Genomic DNA, 21312 nt, shown 5'->3' with positions numbered 1-21312 from the left:
TCGGTGAAGAGTTCTTGTGCCGAAGTACTAGAAAGAGGAATAACATATGTTCCATCACCTCAGAATACCGAAGTAATAGAACCTAGGGGGCAGTTGTGGGGATATATTTTTCGATCACCAACACGTGGCAAGGTGACGCCGACGTGTCAGCCGAGGTTCCACGTGTCATGGTAGTTACGCCGAGGTGATCTCGGAGTTGCCGAGGTTATCTCCGAAGATATTGGAATCCGAGATAAGCGGATAAGGGACAAGAGTCCTAGAATGAAGAGGGAACTCAACTTGGATATGGACAAGAGTCCTAGATTGGGAGAAGACTTCAGTTTGGGTAAAGATAAGACTCTTAGAGAGTTTATCCTAATCCCACTAGGAGTCCCAGATTAGCAGTAATCCTAAGTCCATTAGGGCCAGACTCCTATTGGGACTAGGATTGTATTGGCTATAAAAGAGAGGCACCCCCATGGGTCTAAGGTATGCTTTTGATACTCAAGCTTGTGAGTTTAGTATTAGATTTATCTTTGAGAGATATACTGACTTGATCGTCGGAGTGCCCCCGGGTGGTCGAAACCACCGCAGGATTCTTATATTTCTGTGGCAGGTCAGTCAGGTGCCATCTATTCTATCAGTGCTCTCCAGCTGGTTACTAAGCGGGCAGTGTGGTCAGAAAATCACCCACACACTTGGTGATTTCGCCACTACTACAACCCAGACTGTCGACCACAACTTCTTCATGAAACTCTAGCCACCGTGAGGGAGAGAGAGAGAGAGAGAGAGAGAGGTGACCTCTTTTTCCTCAAACCCTAGTTGCCTCTGTCATTGTCATGATTTGAGATCTCAAACCTAGTCGCCGCCGCTGTCGCCATCTACGATCTCAAACATAGAGGTCTCCGTTGAGATCTCCCATATGTTTCACTAATTTCTAAATGAAGTTTTCTAACCAATAATAGAATTTTTATACAAAACTCTTCATGAAATTATAAATTTTTTTTCTTCAAGTGAGGGGACTCAAATTTATCCCATCATTGTATATACATTTTTCTATAATTTTTATTTTTATTTTATAGCATTACTTAGGCATCATTTGGTATCTGATTTTTTTAAAAAATATGGGGGATTTGGTGATAGCCCCCTCACTATCTAATTTATCTTTCAAAACCCCCTAATATTTTAAAACTTGTTTCTTTTACCATATTATCCTCATAAAATTTTACTCTATATGAAAGTAAAATTTTACTCTATATGAAAGTAAAATTTTACACTCTGAAACTAAAAGTAAAATTTACTCTGTATAAAAGTAAAATTTTACACTCTGAAACTAAAAGTAAAATTTTACTCTGTATAAAAGTAAAATTTTACTCTGAAAAACGAGTAAACTGTGAGATTTTGAAGCTAAAAGTAAAATTTTACTCTGTATGAAAGTAAAATTTTATACTCTGAAATTAAGAGTAAAATTTTACTCTGTATAAAAGTAAAATTTTACTCTGTATAAAAGTAAAATTTTACTCTGGTTCTGTCAAATAAAAAAACAGAACAATAGAACCAGAGTAAAATTTTACTCTGGTTCTATCAAATGAAATTTGATAAAAAAACAACAAAAATAAATCAAAAACAAAACAAATTAATCAACAAATCAACATATCTAATTGAGAAGAAAAACTTCTAAAACTCGATCAACAATCACAAATCTCAATGAAAAGAATACATATGTTCAACAACACTCATACACAAATATATATATATATATATATATACATATATTCTCAAAATCTTGAATGAGGAATGTAACGGCTGCGAGATCTTCAAATTTGGAGATCGTCTTCATCGATTTTGTGAAGTATGATCGATTTGGAGATCGTCTTCATCGTCTTCATCGGCTACAAGCTCAGATTTCAAATTTTTCATACGTATGATACTATATATATAAGCGCAATATTGTGATAAAAAAAAATAGAAATTATAAAATGTCCTTATTAAGGTAAGCATTTCTTACTCAGGGACTTTTTGAAAGAAAATTAATTGGGTTAGCCTTTACCCTAATAAAAAGGTCCAAAAGGGGGGTTCCACCGAAAATCCCAAAAATATTTGCCTTTAAATTTTTTTTAAAAAAAAATATCAATTTTTAAGTTTTTAGGTCCTTTTAGTTCAGTTTTTTAGTTTTTAGGTCCTTTTAGAACACCAAAAAAATTCAATAATAAAAAATGAGTCAATTTTGAAAAAAGTTCACTAAGACAGAAAAAAAAAAAAAAAAAAACACTATTTACCTTGTTTTTCATGGACTTTTTTCAAATTTGGTTTTAAAAAAATTATTATTCTGGTTTGGTCTAAAAATACCTAAAAAGGATAAATAAATTTTAAAGATATTTGTAAAAATTTCACTAATGAAAAAAGAAGAGAAAAAAAAAAAAAAAAAGAAAGCAACAAAAAAATTGCCGAACTCTTTCCCTTATTGTACAATGGAACCCATATTTAAACAAATCACAACAACACATTGTTTTTTCAGAGTTTTTTTTGAAAAAAAAACAAAATTCTCTTAGTTCATAACATTACTGTGCTTCAAATTTATTGACCAAATGAGAAAACAAAAAACCAAAAGAAAATAAAATAAAATAAAAAAAGAAGAAGAAGAAGAAGAAAGGAGGAGCAACAAAAGCATTTTCTTCAGGGCGAAATCCAACGCAAAAGGTCATTGTACGTATTGAAAACTCACACTATAGTTTTTTTTAATGTAAAAGCACAAATCATTTCCCACTTGAAGCATAATGAAAAAAACACATAAATACACAGCCGAAGCACTTGGAGCACAAAAAATTCCCCTGCCATCATAATTCAGACACACCCTTTCTTTAACTTCTATCAAACACACGTGCGTGCGCGCACACACATATATATAATTCAGTTATGAATATAAAAATTAAACACAGAATACGCATAAATAGATAAAATTTTACAGAATTTGATATGAAGGGATTAGATCCACTTTTAAAAAATCTTGTCCCTTAATATAAATTACGTGTCATATTTTGTGACTATAGTTTCTGTGTTCTTAGACTTATTTGAAGAGAATCTTTAAAACGGTTGAGACGACAATCTCCCAAAGGTAGAGAGTAGGCAGCTTTCTTGAATTCACTCCAAGTGAACGGTTTGTAGAGACTTGGTTTTTGGGGTGATACCATCTTTGGAAGAGGAGAGATCCATGCATTAATGGGTGGAGCCCCAAAATATATCATTGACATTCTGGGTTTCACTGAGTTTGCTACTATTACTCTGTGTCTTGCGCTCACAAACTTTCCATTTGTCATAGCCTTTCATTGCCAGCATCAATTAGGAATATGTCAATAACAAAATTGGAAAAGATATGTGCCATGAAAAAGTATCCCAAAAATAAAATGTATGATATAAGTTTATATTAATGTAGTATGAATCATATTTAAAATAAATTTAGTTCATACATTTCATTTTGGGAGTATTTTTTTATTTCTAGTTTCATAGTTTTGACTTGTCAAGCTTAATGGGAGTTAATGAAAATGTCATACAAACATAATTTCTGTATAAAAAATAAATAATAATTGCATACTGAATATGGGTAAAATAATAAAAATGAATATATATACTAACCTGTAAAACATCACCTACAAACACGCAATTCAGTGGGGTCAGGAGTGATAGGGACCCATAACCCATCATGTAAACAAATTTGAAGGCCTTCAACATCGTTTGATCGCAAGATGGTCAAGATTTGAGGGTCAGAATGCTCTCCAAACCCCATACGAGTGTTTGCATTAAGCTTTGGAGATGGATCCCATTCCCTAGAGTTTTCCATAGGAGGGTAGTGATTGAGCCTGAAACATGAATCACTATGGACGTCTCCGATAAGCCTACTGAAGACGGATTTGTCTGGAACAAATAAACCTTCGGCCACTAGATCTAGCATCTCGCATGTCAAGCTCCTAACTGCTTGTATATAATCATTCACAGCACAACTGTCAAATATAAAATTCATTTCAAACTCTACACCAAGGAAGAATAGGAAATATTGATAATTTCTCAGCCTCTATGTCACATAAAATTATTGAGGTATTTTAGAGTGTCATGTGCTACTTGTCATATAATTTTACTCCAAAAGCCTAATACTTCAATAACAAAATATTAAATACCACATATGTTAACATAGTTTATACTAACACAAAGTGACGGGTCCTACTACAAAAGGATTATATTTTATTATCGTAACATAGGGCTCTTTGAGCATCACGTTAGTTTAGCCAACCTATAACTTTAGGTTCGAGTCTTTGTGAGGGTAATGTGATTCTCATATCCCAACTTTAGCTCTTCAGGATGTTGGTGGGACTAGGGGCCCATCCATGCCTCTCCTTGTCTCGTTTTGGTTCTAAATCTCTTGCAAATAAGAACTCTTATAATTATGCTTATAAAAGATTATCACAATGAATTGAGCTCTCCTATTTATTTTTTTATTTTAAATTAGTAAAATAAAAAGGAGAATTGTAGAAGACGATAAAATATCTGAGGGATTTTAAGCTGAGAAAAATATCAGTATTTTCATGATCATCGCCAGCTTGGAAATTCTTTAATTGGAAAAAAATGTTCAAGGCAGAGGTCCAAAATTGGTAAAGGACACATAACGCAATGCATGGAGGCTCAATCTCTATCTTTGATTTTGATTTTGATTTGTTTCTGACACTATTATTGTACTAAGTTTTTGATTTGTTTCTACTGAGTCTGTTATTGTACTACCACTTCAATTTCTTCCAATGCCATTACTGCATGGACTTGAAATAATCCATAAAGTTGAAGCAATGCATGTGCAATGCTTTACCCAGGACAAATGTACCTATAATCAGTAATATTATTTATTTTAAAAATTCAATATCATTTAAATTCATTTTAAATATAATTCCAACCGCATAAAAGTTAAATTTAAATCCTACGTTAATTTTCAGAGTAAGATTCTAGATATAATTTCTGAGCCTTTAGCTATTTTAATCTATAAGTAGTTTACAAGGTTTTTTTTTTCTTTAATTTCTTTTTGAACTTACCAAGATCTCATGTCAATTTCATTTGTATACTTTTCAGGTAATAATTCCCTTTCAGAAAAAACTCTCATGGCCTTTGAATCAAAAAATAAAATAAAATAAACTCACATGAACTTGTATACTTTCCAGGTAATAATTCATGTTTAGCTCATGACCTTTGAATAAAATAAATTAAAAAATTTCATGATCTTATATGAGATTTCCTTTCTTTCTTTTTTTATAATAGGTAAACTTGGAAAAAAAATAATTAACTATTACGTGTAACTTTTATAATGGGGACAATGGGGACAGATAAATACCATCACATATTGTGTTAAATTTCTCTTTATAAGAGTATGGCTGAAAATGAGCCAAGTTGTAAGTTGTTCAAACTTGTTTTGATAATTTAATAAGCTTAAAATTATATTCAAACTTAGTTTATTTATGTAACAATTTGATCACAAACGAGTTTTTAATGAGCCAAACACAAGACGAGCTCACGTAATTTAATTTTTTATAGTATATATAAGTTTATAAAGCAGTGTAGTAGGTTGTTCAAACTTTGTTTGAAAACTTAACAGGTTTAAATTTGTGTTCAAACTCAATTTCTTTACCTAACGAATCGATCTCAAATGAATCTTTAATTAGTCGAATTCAAGTACTTGATTCGTTTAATAACCCTATATAGAAGTTAAATTCAAAATCTCACACTAAAAAATGGTGCTATATAACCACTAGTCCAAAACCTCTAGTTTTGAGATTTCGATTGTTCAATGAATAGTATTCTCTATTCAATATCTCTTGGCCTAACAATGCTTAGTGATCATAATTTTTACTCAAAATTTTATTTTAAAAAAATTAAGATATAATTTATATTCATTTTATATGTAGATAGCATCATATAAGAGTTAAGTTAAATTGGAACACTTTGAGCAAAACGTGAACTTTTTAAATAAAATGCTAGTTATAAATTATGGATAATTTACTGCTCTAGCCCTAAACCTCCTATACATTGCAAAAAAAAATATGACGTCGCCCTCTGTCATAATGATAATTTGATTTTTTCATTTTATTTTATAAATGAAATTGAAATTTTCATTTTATTTCTTTAGAATACTGAATTGGAAAAATCATCAAAGTTGAAAATTACTGATCTATAATTATCATATCTTTAAGAAATTTACAAATTTCTTAATTATTTTTAGATTTCAAAAAAAAATTATAATTTTTATATAGTTGATGATGAACCTTTCAAAATGAGATTAAGGTTTTTTTTTTTTTTTTTTGGTTGGCGATACAAATTAACTTTCCTTTCTAGAATCTTATATACATGTATATTTATTTTTTTATTTTTTTTCTTGAACACAATATAGCGTCCATTTGTAAGGAGCTGACACCAATACAGGCCTCGTTTGGGAAGTGACTATTTTAGTAGGCTATTTTAGTTTTTGACTATTTTAGTAGGCTAAAATTTTTGTGTTTGGAAAGATGATTGGATTTTTTTGTGGTTGGATATGATGTTTGTGAAAGAAAAAGTGAAATGATTATGGGTTTGATGTGATATTTTGTCTTATTAGCTATTTTAGCCTATTTTGTCTTTTTGTAAATTTTAGCCTAAATTGAGCTATTTTTTTTCTTCCCAAACACCCCGACAGAAAAAATTATTAATTAGCCTTTTAGTCACCTAATGCACCGAACAAATAGGATGCAGTAGTGCTACATGCACTAATTAATATATTAATTAATGTATCAATACTAGTTATGGCATTATTATTGATCTCACTTATTAATCACATTATAAATTCTAAAAACCTCTTAAATTATGTCACATCATCAATTAATACATTAATTAATATATCAATTGGTACGTATAGTATTATTCTTGCAATTGAAATTAGATATTTGTCACTCTACCGTTTAATAAAGGTGGATTAATATAATGTGCCATCCGTAAAGTTTCTTGCTACGCCATTAATTAAGCCTTCCTTCGGAAAGAACTAAATTAACTATTAGCTAAATTAACTCCTTGTGGGAAGAATTTTTTATTTTATTTTGGATGTGATGGTTGTAAAAGAAAAATAAAATAATTATAATTTTAAATGTGATATTTTGTCTTATTAATTTAAATTTCGTTTGGGAATATACTTTTTTAGTAATTTTTTGATTTTTAAATTAAAATATGATGTAAAAAAAATAGTATGTTTGAGATGATTTTTTAATTCTTTATGAAAAAATGTGTAAAAAGTAGAAGAAAATATAATTTTTGACTTTTTAAAGTTGTTAACTTTTAAATTTTTTGAATGACTTTACCTTTTGGCTAAAAGAACAAATCCCCAAACAAGGCCTTATTTTTGTGCTTATTTTGTCAATTTAACTCATGCCTTTGATTTATGTAAAACGGTTGTGTTTAATTTTATAATCAATTGACGTGGAAGTACAATAACTTTTTTTTTTTTTTTTGGTACATTGGAATATTAAGGTCAAGTTTGGAAAGACTAAATAAGTATATTTTTTGACTTTTTTTTGTATTATGTATAAAAAAAAATAGAGAAAAGATGTTGATTGATATAACCTAAAAAAAAATAAAAAGATGAAATAAGTTCACTTTTATTGATTAGCCAAACTTGGCCTAAGTACAATAACTATTGGCATTGAAAAGAAGTTGAAACGGAAAATAGACAAGTGGCTTCTTTTCAACATTATTTGATGACTTTTAGTCAACGTGTAAATAATTGCTTTTTTTATCCGTTAATATTATAAATTTAAATTTAATTATTTAAAAATTATTTAAAATTGTCATCTTATGATTTAAAATTTATTTTACATATATATTTTACACTATACTAATTTAATCTCAATCACACAGCTCTCATTTAAGATAAATTAAAATATTTAAGTAAGATTCATAGTATTTCCATTTTAATTTAAGAGAACTCCAAAATTGCAATAGAGAGATATACATACCAAGTAAGAATTGGATAACCGTGAACAAGATTATATAACAATTATGTTCTTCTAGATTCATGAAAATTTGATTATAACACTTGAGGCAATCCTTTTACTTGAAATAAATGACACGCATTTAATAGGACTCATATCAAGCAAGAAAATTATCACTGATTATTCTGTGATCAAATTTTGGGTTGTTTTGGGAAGTTAGGCCTCGTTTGGCAAGAGGCTATTTTAGTCAATTAGCCAAAAAGTTACTAAATTAGCCAAAAAGCTAACAACCCATACCAAAAAGTCAAAGATTCTCTTTTCTCTCTACTTTTTGCACTTCTTTTCATAATTAGCCAAAAAGTCATCCCAAACATACAAGTTTTTTTTACCTACCTTTTTAGCCAAATAGTCAAAAAGTTACTAAATTAGCCTGTTCCCAAACGAGGCCTTAGTAAAAAGTTAGTTTTTGACTTTTTATCTAGTTTTTTAGTTTTTTTAAAGTGATTTGAAAAGTTGGTAAAAAACTGACTTTTTACTTTTTAGTTTAATATTTATTTATGATGTCAAATCAAATTAAAATGATCAAAATACCCTTATCCAACATAAGAGATTTATTTTTTTATTTTTTTTTCATAGGCCCTAATTTGTAATTTTAAGATTACATTGACACTTCCCAAAGACATTTTGTTACGTTTTTTACAGTCACGTTTTTAGATATTTTATCCAAAAAATAACTTTTTACTATGTTTCTAAAATGTCACTCTATATACTTAAATTTTTTCCTGCCATTGACATAGACATATGAGTAACATAATAATAATAATATTACCTGAACTTTGTTGGGTTAACAGAGGAGATAGCTTTGGATATGTCAGAAATGGAGAGATGGTTTGTGTGAAGAAGAAGAAACTCAAGCTCACCCACATCACCGTTGAAGCCAATATTTTTGCAGCCATAACCAAATGGACTAGGCAGGCCCCCCGCTTGTTGTTGCTTCTCCGAAGCGGGTTTTGCGAAAAAATCACTCCCTTCCTTCTCCATTCTTGCAATGATCTCCATGGGAACACCATGGTTGACCACCTTGAAGAAACCATAGTCTTGACATGCCTGCACAATTTTCTCAGACAACACAGACCTCTCAAGAGAGAGGTCAATAATGGGAATTCCCACAGCCCTTGCCTTCTTGGTCCGAAATGGAGTCGGAGATGGCACAACCATACTTAAATATCTGCAAATATATATAGCGATAGAAGAAGAAAGATTATGGAAGGTTGAAGAATGGATTTTATGTTCCAACTTTGAAACATACACACACACAATTTGGTATTTATATACACGAGAGAGGGAGAGACTCAATATAAAATAATAGGTTACATGTGCATTTAATAATGTTGATTCCACTGCATTCATAAGAAAATTTTATTTATATAACTTAATATATATATACATATATATATGGATTATGTTATATAAGTAGAACAATTACATAAAATTGAAATAGGTAAATAATTATTTATTCTAGATATGGTCGAATGCACACTAATATTGAAATAGAATTTAGAATTGATGGATGTAGATTTGGAGAGAAAACAATCTAGATCCTAAAATTATATATACATATGTGGGCTAATCATATTAAGCCCGTGTTTGGCAAGTGGGTTTGCAGGCTTTTTTGGCTATTTTAGTCATAAAAAATAAAATACATAACAAACAAAACATCACATCCAATCCATAATCATTACATTCTTCTCTCACAAAAAAATTCAAAAAAGCCAAAAAGTCCTTCCCAAACCAAACTTTTAAGCCCAAGTTAAAATAGCCAAAAAAGCCAAAAAGACAACCCACTTCCCAAACGGAGGCTAACTTTTCTTTTTTACTTCATAAATTGTTATTAAATATTAGTTTACCTTCAAGTAATTTTGACGTAAATTAAAATTAATTTGAAAATGAAATAACAAATTAAATAGTGATTCAGTCATATTTAAATAAAGAAAAAACAAGAGTCTCATGCCAATACAGACTAAGAAGATTAAACAAAAATAAATTTCATTATGAAGTCAATTATAAAATTCAGACATAACTATTAAATAAGTAGACCTTTGTAACCTTTTAAAATGTTTTTTAGGCCATGGCCAATGCATCAATTGGTCCAATCTATACATGTGATCCATTATAAACATAAAAAAGAAACGAAAAGAATTGCAACAACTAAAATGATGGTCAATTCAAAGCTTAAAATCAGTCAAACATGCTAGATTTAATCATTTGCAAAAGGTAAGAAATTTCATATATTTTGGTCATTTCAAAGCTTTAAAAAAAGCTAAAATTGGGATTTATATGCCCGCTTTTGAACATGTTCTTGTGCAGACGTGGAATTCATAATAAAAATGATGAATTACAAATACACCCCTCAAGTTTACTTATAATATGAATTGTCTCATTGTGAATTAAAATATGAATTGTCTTATCGTAGTTTGAAAAATTACAAATACTTTTCTGTCAGGATTTTTCATTTAACAGAATTAATTGAAAAAGTGAAATTTTTAACTGTTCACCTATATAATAATAAAATTATCTGAATTATTAATTGAAATAAAATTTTAACAATATTAAAAATTATTAATTAACTTGATTATTTATTAATAAAATGACCTATTTATTATGAAATTAAAAATCTTAAAGAGCATAATATAATTCTTAGAATCACAGGAAGTAATTTGTAATTTAAGTAAATCTTAAAAAATGTGTTTGTAATTTACCCTAATAAAAACAAACGAGTGAAAATTTTAATTGAGTATAATTTGTAACTCAATGAATGACCTTAATTTAACTCAAAAGTATATATTCATAAAAACCAGGTTTCTCTCGCCCATATAAATGAACTTTGATCTGCAGTTTAGTTTTCTTGGTACGGGTTTGTCTTGGGCCTCTTTTGATATTCAAATTGTTAGTGCATTGCTTGGTTTTACTTTTTAAAAAATACTTTTCAAAAAGTTTTACTTTCTTATTTTTCGTATTTTTTTGTTTTTATTTATTTTTTTTAATATTTTAAGCAAATTTTTAAGCATACTTAACTTAGATATATCTAAAAAGTAAAAAATTTATAAAGAAAACATTTTAAAAATTCACTAAATATCCAAAATACGATAATTCAGTACATTTTTTATATTTTTATGTATTTATTAATTTTTTAAAATATTTTTTCATAAATTTTTTATTTTTTAGATACATCTAAGTAAGGTACATCTAAAAAGTAAAAAAAAAAATGTTTAAAATTTAAATAATATTCACTAAAAATAAAAAAACATAAAAATTAAAAAATTTAATTCAAAAAACTCAAATTAAACACACTGATTATTTTTATAAAAAATTAAATTCATTGAAATTACTTAGTCAAGTGATCAGATTATGATCATATAAGAAAATGAATGATTATAATAAAAGTGAAGCATGACGTTTAACAGCTGTTTATTTTATTTTATTTGTCACTTTTAGATATCCTTCACAAAAATTAAATCATTTTTATAAAATAAAAAAACTTCATTAAAGAAAGAAAAAAAAAAGTTAAAAAGTTGGATTTTTTTCTTTTATTTTTTTAAAAAACACTTTTTTGAAGTTTTTTTTATAATTATTTTTAAAATCTTTCTAGGTTATGAAAATAGCATATTTCAACAATAAATAAATAAAAATCACTAAAAATAATTTTTTTTTTTAAAAGAAAAACAATTATGATTTACGGCTGTTTGTCCCCTCTGATTCGATTTTGTAACCGACGGCGTGGAATTAAATAGTAATTCTTACTTTAAAAATTTCAAAAAAAACACTCATTTAAAAAATGTGTGCAATTATTGCAGAAAAAGTCTACATTCCAGACTTTTAGGGATCAGGAAAACAATGGTTAGGATTAAATTAGTGTGTTTTGGAGCGCATAGGTCCGTTTATTTTCAGATGGAAAGAATTTATAACGAGGGGATTGATAGTGGGGAGATTAATAGTGAGGAATTATTAAATTATTTTTATATAAAATAATAAAATAAATAAATAAATATAAAAAATTAAACATTATATTTAAAAAAAATTCCCAATTTATAAAAAATAAAAAAAATAAAAAAATTTCTAATCCCCTCACTATTTTTCTAATACCATCTCTACCTCTTCCTTACCAATCCCCCTTCCTCCTCCTTACTAATACCAAGGGATTACTAATCTCCTTCCTATCTTTCAATCCCCTCCTTACTATCAAATCCAATCCCCTCCTTATAACCCCAAACAAACGAGGTCATATAGTTAAAAATCTTGCTTACTTGATTTTATTTATTTATTTTTATTATTATTATGATTAATTTAAATAGTGAGTTATCATATTTATATTTGTGTCTGATAATAAATAATTGGGTAGAGTAGCCCTGTTTGGTAGAGCTATGGGAAAGTGCTTATAGTTTATGCCTAAACAGCTTATAGCTTATAACTTTCAGCTTAAGCTGATTTCCAGCTTATTCTTAAAGCATCTCCTGCCCCACTCAAAGAATAAGCTGATTTCTGACTTCCACAAAGCTATAAGGTATAAGCTATAAGCTAAACCAAACACATCAAAATAGCTTAAATTAAGCTGAAAACTGAAATAAGCTGTAAATAATTTCTGCCAAACAGGCACAGTATTACATGGCAAAAAATTTCTGGTACCCATTAGTTTACTAAAATATAATTTCACAATACTATATTCATATTTGTAAAGTATTAGTTTTTGCACAACATTTTATATTGTACACTTTCTTAAAAAAATTTCTTGGTCTTTGTTTCTCGACATTAGAAAATTTGGACAAGGTCGATTAAGATTTTGTGCATTTGATTTAGTTGTTATGTTTAAATTTTAAATTCATGAATATAAAATTATAAGACGAGATAAATGTCCCATAAAGAAGATGAAAAAAAGATTTTTGCTTCTATTCTATTTCTCTTCTTTTTATATATCAAATTTAAAATTCAAATACAAGGTATGAAAAACAAAATTTAGGATTTTTTTTTTCTTCACCAAACTACAACAGTACTTTTGTTACTTTCACCCATAAGAAGAGCAAATAGTTCATAAAATTATTGTCAACAATGCAAAATATGTCGTTGGTCCTCCACCTTTTGCCCCTAAAAAAATATATAAAAAAACCCCATCCAACAAATTTTAATAATACTCAACAAATAAATTCCAACTTAAAAAGAAACTTGAAACTTTTAAATTATGATTTTTAAATACACATCATGATATGGACCGTTGTATTTAAGTTATTGTAATTATTAATTGGTTTTCAAATCAATCATATCAACCCCCTACCACATCATTACAGGTAAATTTAAATATATGCTTTAAAGATTTCTGGCATTTCTGTCAATTTGTATGGCATTTGTATGGCATGGAAATAGAAATGCTAAGACTTCTAAATTTATCTCCAATGACATGGACTCCTGCATGTTATTTTATTTAATAATCAATTAACTTAGATTTGATCTCTTGTCATGTAAATATATTTAAAAGTGTTATTTTAGAGATTGCTAACATTATTAAACCTAATGACTTACAAAATTCACACATAAAACTATGAGTAAAAGATATATAAATAAAATAATAAAATATATACAAAAATGAAGTGAATAGTATTTTCCAAATATCATATTATTGATCGATCATTCTCAATCCTAAATTTTAGGAATACATGTCTTACTTTCTATGGACAAAGCCGGCCGATATATAGAACATGAAAACCAGAGGACAATACCTTCCATTATTATTAATATTGTATATGCAATGTAATGTAGGTTTTTTTATTTTTTTAAATGAGCAAAAATAAAAAGTGATTTCCTTGCAAATTATTATATGTTAGGTAATAGTGAAAAAAGTAAAAGTGGGTCTTAAATTCCTCCTTCCTTGCCACTTGGCACAAGCCTCTAAAACATATTTATGTCACTGATTGCATGTGTACTGTCCCAGCCAGCTGCAATAAAATCAAATTAGGTGATTCATAATTTTGTAAATTAGTTAATTAGGAAGCCAAAGTGGAACCATTAAACATGTCATTAGACTATATACTACCTATTAATTTTTAGAGAAATTATGCTTAAACAGGGAAGGAAGTCGAAAACGATAATAGTGGTGAGTTTAAATTAGTGATAATTTTGTGATCTCATATCAAAAAGTTTGTTGTGTTTGGTTGGGAGATTTGGAAATAGATATAGAAAGAAAAAAGGAAAAAGTGTGTGAAATTAGGTGAAAAATAAGTATATTTTATTTACATTTCACCTACCTTTCTTTTTTCCTTTTCAAATCCCTTCTAAAATCCTTTAACCAAACACAACGTAAATAAATCATATAAAAAAATTTATAAAAAAAAAAAATCAGATGCAACCGTCAGTTATGACTAGAAATTCGATTTGAACAACAATGTGAATCCTTTCATCTAACTATAGTCTCAGTCACTTTACATAAAAGCATTGTCTATGAAACACAACAAAACTCAAAAAAATTAAATAAATTAGTAGTTATTTAACTTTCAGTGTCTCAGTCACCAGACAGTTAAGCACCAACAAAGAAACACAAGACAAACAAGTAAAGCCAAAGAACAAATGACAATAACAAAAAAACCTTTGCCATATGTAGTTGGAATTGGCGTTGGACTTTATTAATTAGAAGTTCTTCCTTGGACCAAGTCTTAATTGGAGTTTCTCTGCCTATTTTTCTAACAAAAAATGATTTACGATCAGGCTGCGTTTGGCAAGTAACTATTTTGGTCAAAAAGTTATTAAAATCATCAAAAAGTTTTCAACTCATACAAAAAAGGTCAAATATTTCTTCTCATTCACTTTACCAAGTCAAAAAAAATTCCCATTTACACTACTTTTACATATTTTTTTCGTAAAAATTTAAAAAATCCTTTTCAAATATGTTAATTTTTTTCACCTTATATTTTAATCAAAAAAATCAAAAAACCATTTTCCAAACAAACCCAAGTATTTTCATACAAAGAAACTCATTCAAACGATATATCAACAATACTTTTGAAACTACAAGTCAAAATAGACACATCATTCCGCATAAAAATACTATTTATATATCGCTACTCTTTCTCAATATGAGAACACAAGGAAATAAAAGAACAAGAAAAGAATGTATGTTGTGGTCTTTAGACTATTTGACCTAGTTAGTTGGATCCTACTTAATTAGATGTTTGTCTTTGGACTTAATCTTAACTGGGGGTTAGTGCTTTCTTATCTTTTAATCCCAATGCCAATGGGCTTAATTAAGGCCAAACAAAATAATCATACAAGGACTTGAGAATTAGCTCATGTCTTGCCGTTCTAGTAGGGGAAAAGAAAACAAAAGAGAAAGAAGAATTGATGGAATATTACTGATGTCGTTTTGGTGATTGACAGTAAGAACGTCGTTACATTGATTTCTTTGATGATTTCTGCTGAATTATTCTATTAACCTCATGTCATTTGTTATGCTGATATCCAGCCCAATGGACTGTTCAAGAAACCAATCCAATTATAAAGTAGTAATATAAATAAACTAAGTACACAGAATACAATATATACGTAACTTGATAATATGCTACGTCTTTGAGTCAAAGTAGATCAAATCCATTATACACAAACACAATTGTCACAATCTTACCAAAACCAAACTTTGTCAAGCTAAGAAGCCTAGAATGGAATTGCAAACAAGATATATAAGATATATATATATATACAAGGTTCAATAATGTGTCTACGTCAACAAATGATAGGAGATCAAATCCATTCTAAGCAATAATTATAGAGCTCTGAATCATTTTAGTCTACAATGCTTTCACACTCTCACATTGAAATCCTAACTGATATAGTACAATAAATACCACCAAACTTCATGCCGAGAGTGCTACCCCAGACTCATATTCCCTTGTTGATTTTTGAACGTTGTTAACGTCAATAGAGGTGGTCATGAATCGGATTGGTTTGATTTTAAAGTGATCATGGGACTAAACCGCTTCTTATGATTTTAAAAAATTAAAACTAGAACCAGCCATTGAAGCTATGTAATCAAACCAAAACTAAAGTACAAATACCAATTTGGTTCTACTATTCTAAACTATTTTATTTCAGAAAATCTTAATTATCAATAGAAGATCAATTAATTACAACAGTATATAGAAGAAACTTGAATTTAATTAATTAATTACAATGTAAACAAATGTTGAGAATAGTGAAACACTTATTAACTACTCATCCTTAAGAGTAGTTTCTTTGATGTAATACAGACTGCTTGGAAAGAATTTAGCTAAGTTTCTTTGATGTAAATACTAAAATATAATATGTTTCAAAAGAATTTAGTTTGTTTTTAAGCATAAAACCCAAGGTTGTGATTTTTAATGCATTTTAATGTTAAATTAGTGGCTGCTATTATCTCCAGCTAAAATGGCTAGGTCTACAGCCCCACTCAGACATGGAATCTGTTTGGAGTTTCATACAGCTGACAAGTCATGCGATACCTGTTATTCCAGACTTTAAATAGACAAAATTTAGCCAATTGTTATTTTAAAAAATCATGTTTTGTTCTCAAAATCTCCATTACTTCTAAGCAAGAAATTGGGATATCATATAATGCCTTCAAGAAGATAAACGAAATGATTTCATATTTCATTTGTCCCATCAAAAGAAACAAAACAATTAGAGCAATGACTAGAGACTCCACACCAAGATGAAGCTAAGAGAAACATGGTTGAAATGACGCATAACAAGTGATTTTATTGATCAAGGAACAAAGCCAACACACTGATGACAGAGTGACTATACATTGTGAATATAGGATTTACACACATGCGTGCATGTTTGTCACACACAGAAGGTAAAATACACTGAGACATTGGAATTGAAGTTCTATCGTGGCGCTTAATATATTCCCCTCTCATGAAAAATATTCGAAAATCCAGTCATCTACTTCCCTGAGCTTCCAAAATTGACAGCAGCCTAACCAGTAAACACAACATTTGTAATGTCTGGAAACCTCTCCTTTATTGCTGCTTTGACTCCAGATCCAATGGAGTCAGGCCCTACATACTTTACAAGGCAATCGCCACCCTCAACAGATAATACTTGCACACTCCCACCATAGTTCTTTATGGCTGGCCTCAATATATCAAGATGGCCATTCACCGCCTACATTTACACAGCAGGAAATTCTAATCACTCCCAAATTTCAACGTAGTTCATATTATTGCTATCAATGGATGAAATTCAAGATATTTTGGTATTGTTTTTACTCCCTTCGTAGCCCAGGTTAGCAAAAAATTACCTCTACCGTTGTCTCACTTGTGCGGTCATCATCATACACTTGGCAAATATCCTTGACTGCATCTCCAAATTTTTCCTTCAGTACTCGTTCAATCCCCATTTTCATGGTAGTTGTTGAGCTAGGGCAGCTTCCACATGCTCCTGTTTTCCATTTACCATCGAAATCTTAGCCAGTTCACAACAAAAAATGAATTTGCAAGGCTCAAAATTTGAAACACCACTCAGACTTTGTATAATTATGTTGAAAATCTAATGACCATTTTCACCCTAGAAACACCGCTCAGGAACACGAGTAACAAATTTTAATGACTAGTTCAGACAATGAGGGGAAACAAACTTTCTCGAGTTTATACTGGTCACCCACCTCAACAATTTCAAGTTTCAGCCATTTCTGATTCATTCCAAACCACAAATTTAGCAATGGTTTATTTGTCATCTTAAAGCCATCATGGCATTGATTGGCAGCTGAAATGGGATGTGGTTGCAAACATGTTTAATGAATGAAAGCTTTACGCATGCCTGGTTTTGCTTATAATGTGTGTTCTGATAAGTGGGACAGTAGAATTTAGAAAAATACTTATCTAGTGTCACGGGAATAACATAAATCACCAAATTCTTGGTATCTCATCAGCAGTGCCAAGTGTCACGCTGTCTAGCAAATTTACATCATCTAGATGATTTTGGATGCCTCAGCTGCATGCAGTATGATAGTTTTTGAGTTAGTTGGAAGTTTCAATTGCATGCTTGTTTTATTCTTCCTCTTTTGTTTTTATTCATTGCATCTGAGGTATGGGATCTAAAATTCAACACATGAAGGCTCTAAAATCTACATCATCTCTATGTTTATGATTTGCAAAAGATCTAGTTTCGCGAACATCTTTAGGACAAAGTCGTTATGGACTTAATGTCAGCTTTAATACTTGAACGCTTACAGAAAATCTATGAAGCACTGACACGTTCCTAGGGCCTACGTACGAGTGTCGGACACGTATTGGACACAGACATCTCTCTAACGTGTCCTCTTTTTTTTTTTTGAATTTTTGCAGTCGGAGATGCCATGGACATGCTGTGACACTTTCCGAACACGTCTGAGGTGGATCAAAGCCCTAACTATTGGAGAGAAAGAGAGAACGACAGAAAGAGGTCGAGGGAGGAGAGGAGCAGGGAAAGAGAAATAGAGACAGAGAAAGAGATCAAGAGAGGAGAGAAGACAGAGATCGAGGGAGGAGAGAAGAGGAGACAGAGAAAGAGAGCGAGGGAGGAGAGGAGAGGAGCCCTAACCTGTTCACATCAACTGAAGAAGCTGAGGTATTCGTCTGCTATCTTCTTCTTCGCCTCGTCCTCTTTGTCTTCTGTCTCCATCTTCTTCTCCTTCTTCTCCTCCCTTTGCTTCGACTTATGCTCTCTCTCTCTCTCTCTCATTTGACTTTCCTCCTTTGCTGATTCACTTTCCCTCTTTTTTATTTCACCCGTTTCTCTCTCTCTCTCTTTTTCTATTTCTCTCCCCTCCTTTATTTTCTTCCCTCTCTCTTTTTTTCTTTTTTCTTTTTTTTATCTTTATTTTTGTTAAACCTAAAATTCATAAAATAAATTATTTTTATTTGAAAAAACTCATTTTTTATTAAAAAAAATTAAAAAATATGTTTATTAATTTTATTATTATTGTAATTGTATAAAAATTAATGATTTTCTTTTTATTTTAGACATATAATAAATAAATAAAATTATATTTATTAAACGTGTCCCCAGCATGTCGTGTCCCCTATTTTTTTAAAATTTGCGTGTCCCCGTGTCCGTGTCGTGTCCCGTGTCCGTGTCCGTGTCCGTACTTCATAGCAAAAAATGCAAAATTGAAATTGGTATGATTGAAAGATTTTCATCGAGTGCACGCATCACACTCATCCTGAATCTTTCACTGCAAATCTCCTAGTCCGTATTTTTATTGCATGACATAGGAGGCAATTCCAAAGGTAAAGAGCTCATAAAACTTTTTTGATTGTGTTTGGGAGAGTTTTCAAAAACAATTTTCTACTTTCAGAGAGTAATAGAAAACAGAAAATATCAAACCACGCCTTGTATCCTAATCAAGGGAAGTCCGCTACATGAATCCTTTTTTGCCATTGTATTCTATCAAGGGCTATATGATAAGTCAAATTAAATCAATTCATATCCTTTTTTTACTATCGTATCCCATGTTAGCTTAGATCTTCCCCTCTCCCTAACATCTCCATTTATGGTCTTCGTTGTAAATGGCCAAATCACCTTAGCCTGTTTTCTTTCAACTTATTTCAAGAGTAGTGCAATTCAGCCCCAAAAGTAAGACCCATTTTTCAAACCCACTGACGTGGGCGTGGCAATCTCTTAGAATATCCAAGACAACTTTCTCTCATATCTTCTCTAGCAATCAGCCAATCACCCCTTTTACACATCACTGATTGTAGAAAGTGGGTCTATAAAATGGATTTGTATCTCATTTTCCTATTTTCAATAGGTCTTATTTCTAATTTCATGAATACATCCATTTCTAATTCTACCTTTCCTACACACATCTCTCTAACCATTCTAATCTCAGCTGCACTCATTTTATCCGCACATTGTTTCTTGATTTCCCATAAAACTGAAAATAAAACTAAAATTCATTTTGTTTGTCTCAGACATTGTTTTCAAAAAACCCGAGTTAAAAACAATCAATTACCATGATGATGTTTTCTACAATGTTCTGATTGAAACCCAGAAGCAAAAATGAAAAAAGAAAAATAAAGACGCCCTCATTGAATAGTATCTATCAGGCAAGCTCAAAAACCAATACTAACAAAAATTGAATGTTCATTTGGAAATAAAATAAGATGAATATAATCAATTCAATTAGATTAAACCATAAAACAATGAAAGAATAGGCCAGAAATAAACAAACCTTGGAGTTTGAGAGAGATGACACCGTCTGCGACAGAGACGACGTCAACGTTGCCACCATCGGAGATGAGGTAAGGCCGAACGTCCTCAAGAACCATGTCAACGTTCTGAGGTGTGAGTTCGAAAATCTTGGCCGAGTAGAGTCCCGGAGGAGACCCACTGGCTGAGGCTTTAACTGCCCATTTTTGAGGAACTAATCTGGGTCCTCCTTGGAATGAAACGAAAGATGGAGATTTGTGGGATTTATTCGAGATTTTTGGGGGGGAATGAGAGGGGTCGATTTGGGGAGGACAACCCAGTTGCTGATATTGATGCCATTGTCGTCTAGCTCTTGTGCTGCAGAGAAGAAACGTAGATTGAAAGGTGCGGGAGTGTTAGTGCCCGTTTGGCATGTGGGTTGGGGTTATGTTAGGGCATGTGGTGAGTCCGGTTCGATTAGGTTTGATTAGGTTCAAACCTGAGCCTAGTTTGGGACCCGAGTATGGGTTTGAACTATCATTTTGAAGTCGGACTCAGCCGCTCTTGGCCGGCCTGTGGTCTTTCTAAGGCCCGAATACGCCTTAAATCTATACTTAATTTTTTGACTTATGAACCGGCTTGATTTAATCTAAATTTTAATGGAAGCTTATGAGACCCGACTTGGCCGGCCCAAATCCGAGCCCGATGTCATGTAGGCCAGGTCAAATTTACACCCCTATATTAAGACTTTTTAATTATAAAAAGATAAAATAAATTTTTTAATCTCAGATTGAAAGTTGTCATATATAAACTATAATTTTTTTATTTTTTCTTTTATAAAAATTAAAGGAGTTAAAAAGTTCATCCTAAACGAACTTATTTTAACCCCAAATTAAAATAGTTAAAAAAGTTTAAAGCCAAAAGTCAACTCATATTCCAAATGAAGCCTTGTGATTCATTAATGTTTGGTAAAAGAAAAATGAATAATGTTTGGTGGCCCGAATTATGTGGCTCGAATGGCTCGAATTCTGTAAAACGACGTCGTTTTACACCAAAAATGACGTTTTGGGTGTTTCGAGCCATTTGAGCCATGTATTTTCGGGCCACCAGCCATTGCTGAAGAAAAATACTACAAACTACAAAGATTTCGTTTGGG

The 21312-nt window shown here is 30.6% G+C and overlaps 1 protein-coding gene and 1 pseudogene across 1 annotated transcript; both read right to left on the bottom strand.

The window, feature by feature from the left end:
• Positions 1 to 2892: 2892 nt before the first annotated feature.
• LOC114304895 (gibberellin 2-beta-dioxygenase 2-like) lies at positions 2893 to 9246 on the bottom strand (annotated as a pseudogene).
• Positions 9247 to 16719: 7473 nt separating this feature from the next.
• On the bottom strand, positions 16720 to 20712 carry LOC145804747 (nifU-like protein 1, chloroplastic). Its single transcript, XM_082899740.1, has 3 exons — positions 20200 to 20712; positions 17287 to 17426; positions 16720 to 17150 (listed from the first exon to the last, which is right to left on the bottom strand). Exons 1-3 carry the CDS (start codon positions 20294 to 20296, stop codon positions 16962 to 16964), a joined length of 426 nt encoding a protein of 141 aa, XP_082755866.1. The 5' UTR covers positions 20297 to 20712; the 3' UTR covers positions 16720 to 16961.
• Positions 20713 to 21312: the final 600 nt, after the last annotated feature.

Source organism: Camellia sinensis, chromosome 12, assembly GCF_055761805.1.
Source record: "Camellia sinensis isolate YWXY chromosome 12, ASM5576180v1, whole genome shotgun sequence".
In the NCBI taxonomy this organism is placed as follows: Eukaryota; Viridiplantae; Streptophyta; class Magnoliopsida; order Ericales; family Theaceae; genus Camellia; species Camellia sinensis.
Note: the sequence above shows the minus strand (reverse complement) of the source record. Positions and strands in the feature narration are given on the sequence as shown.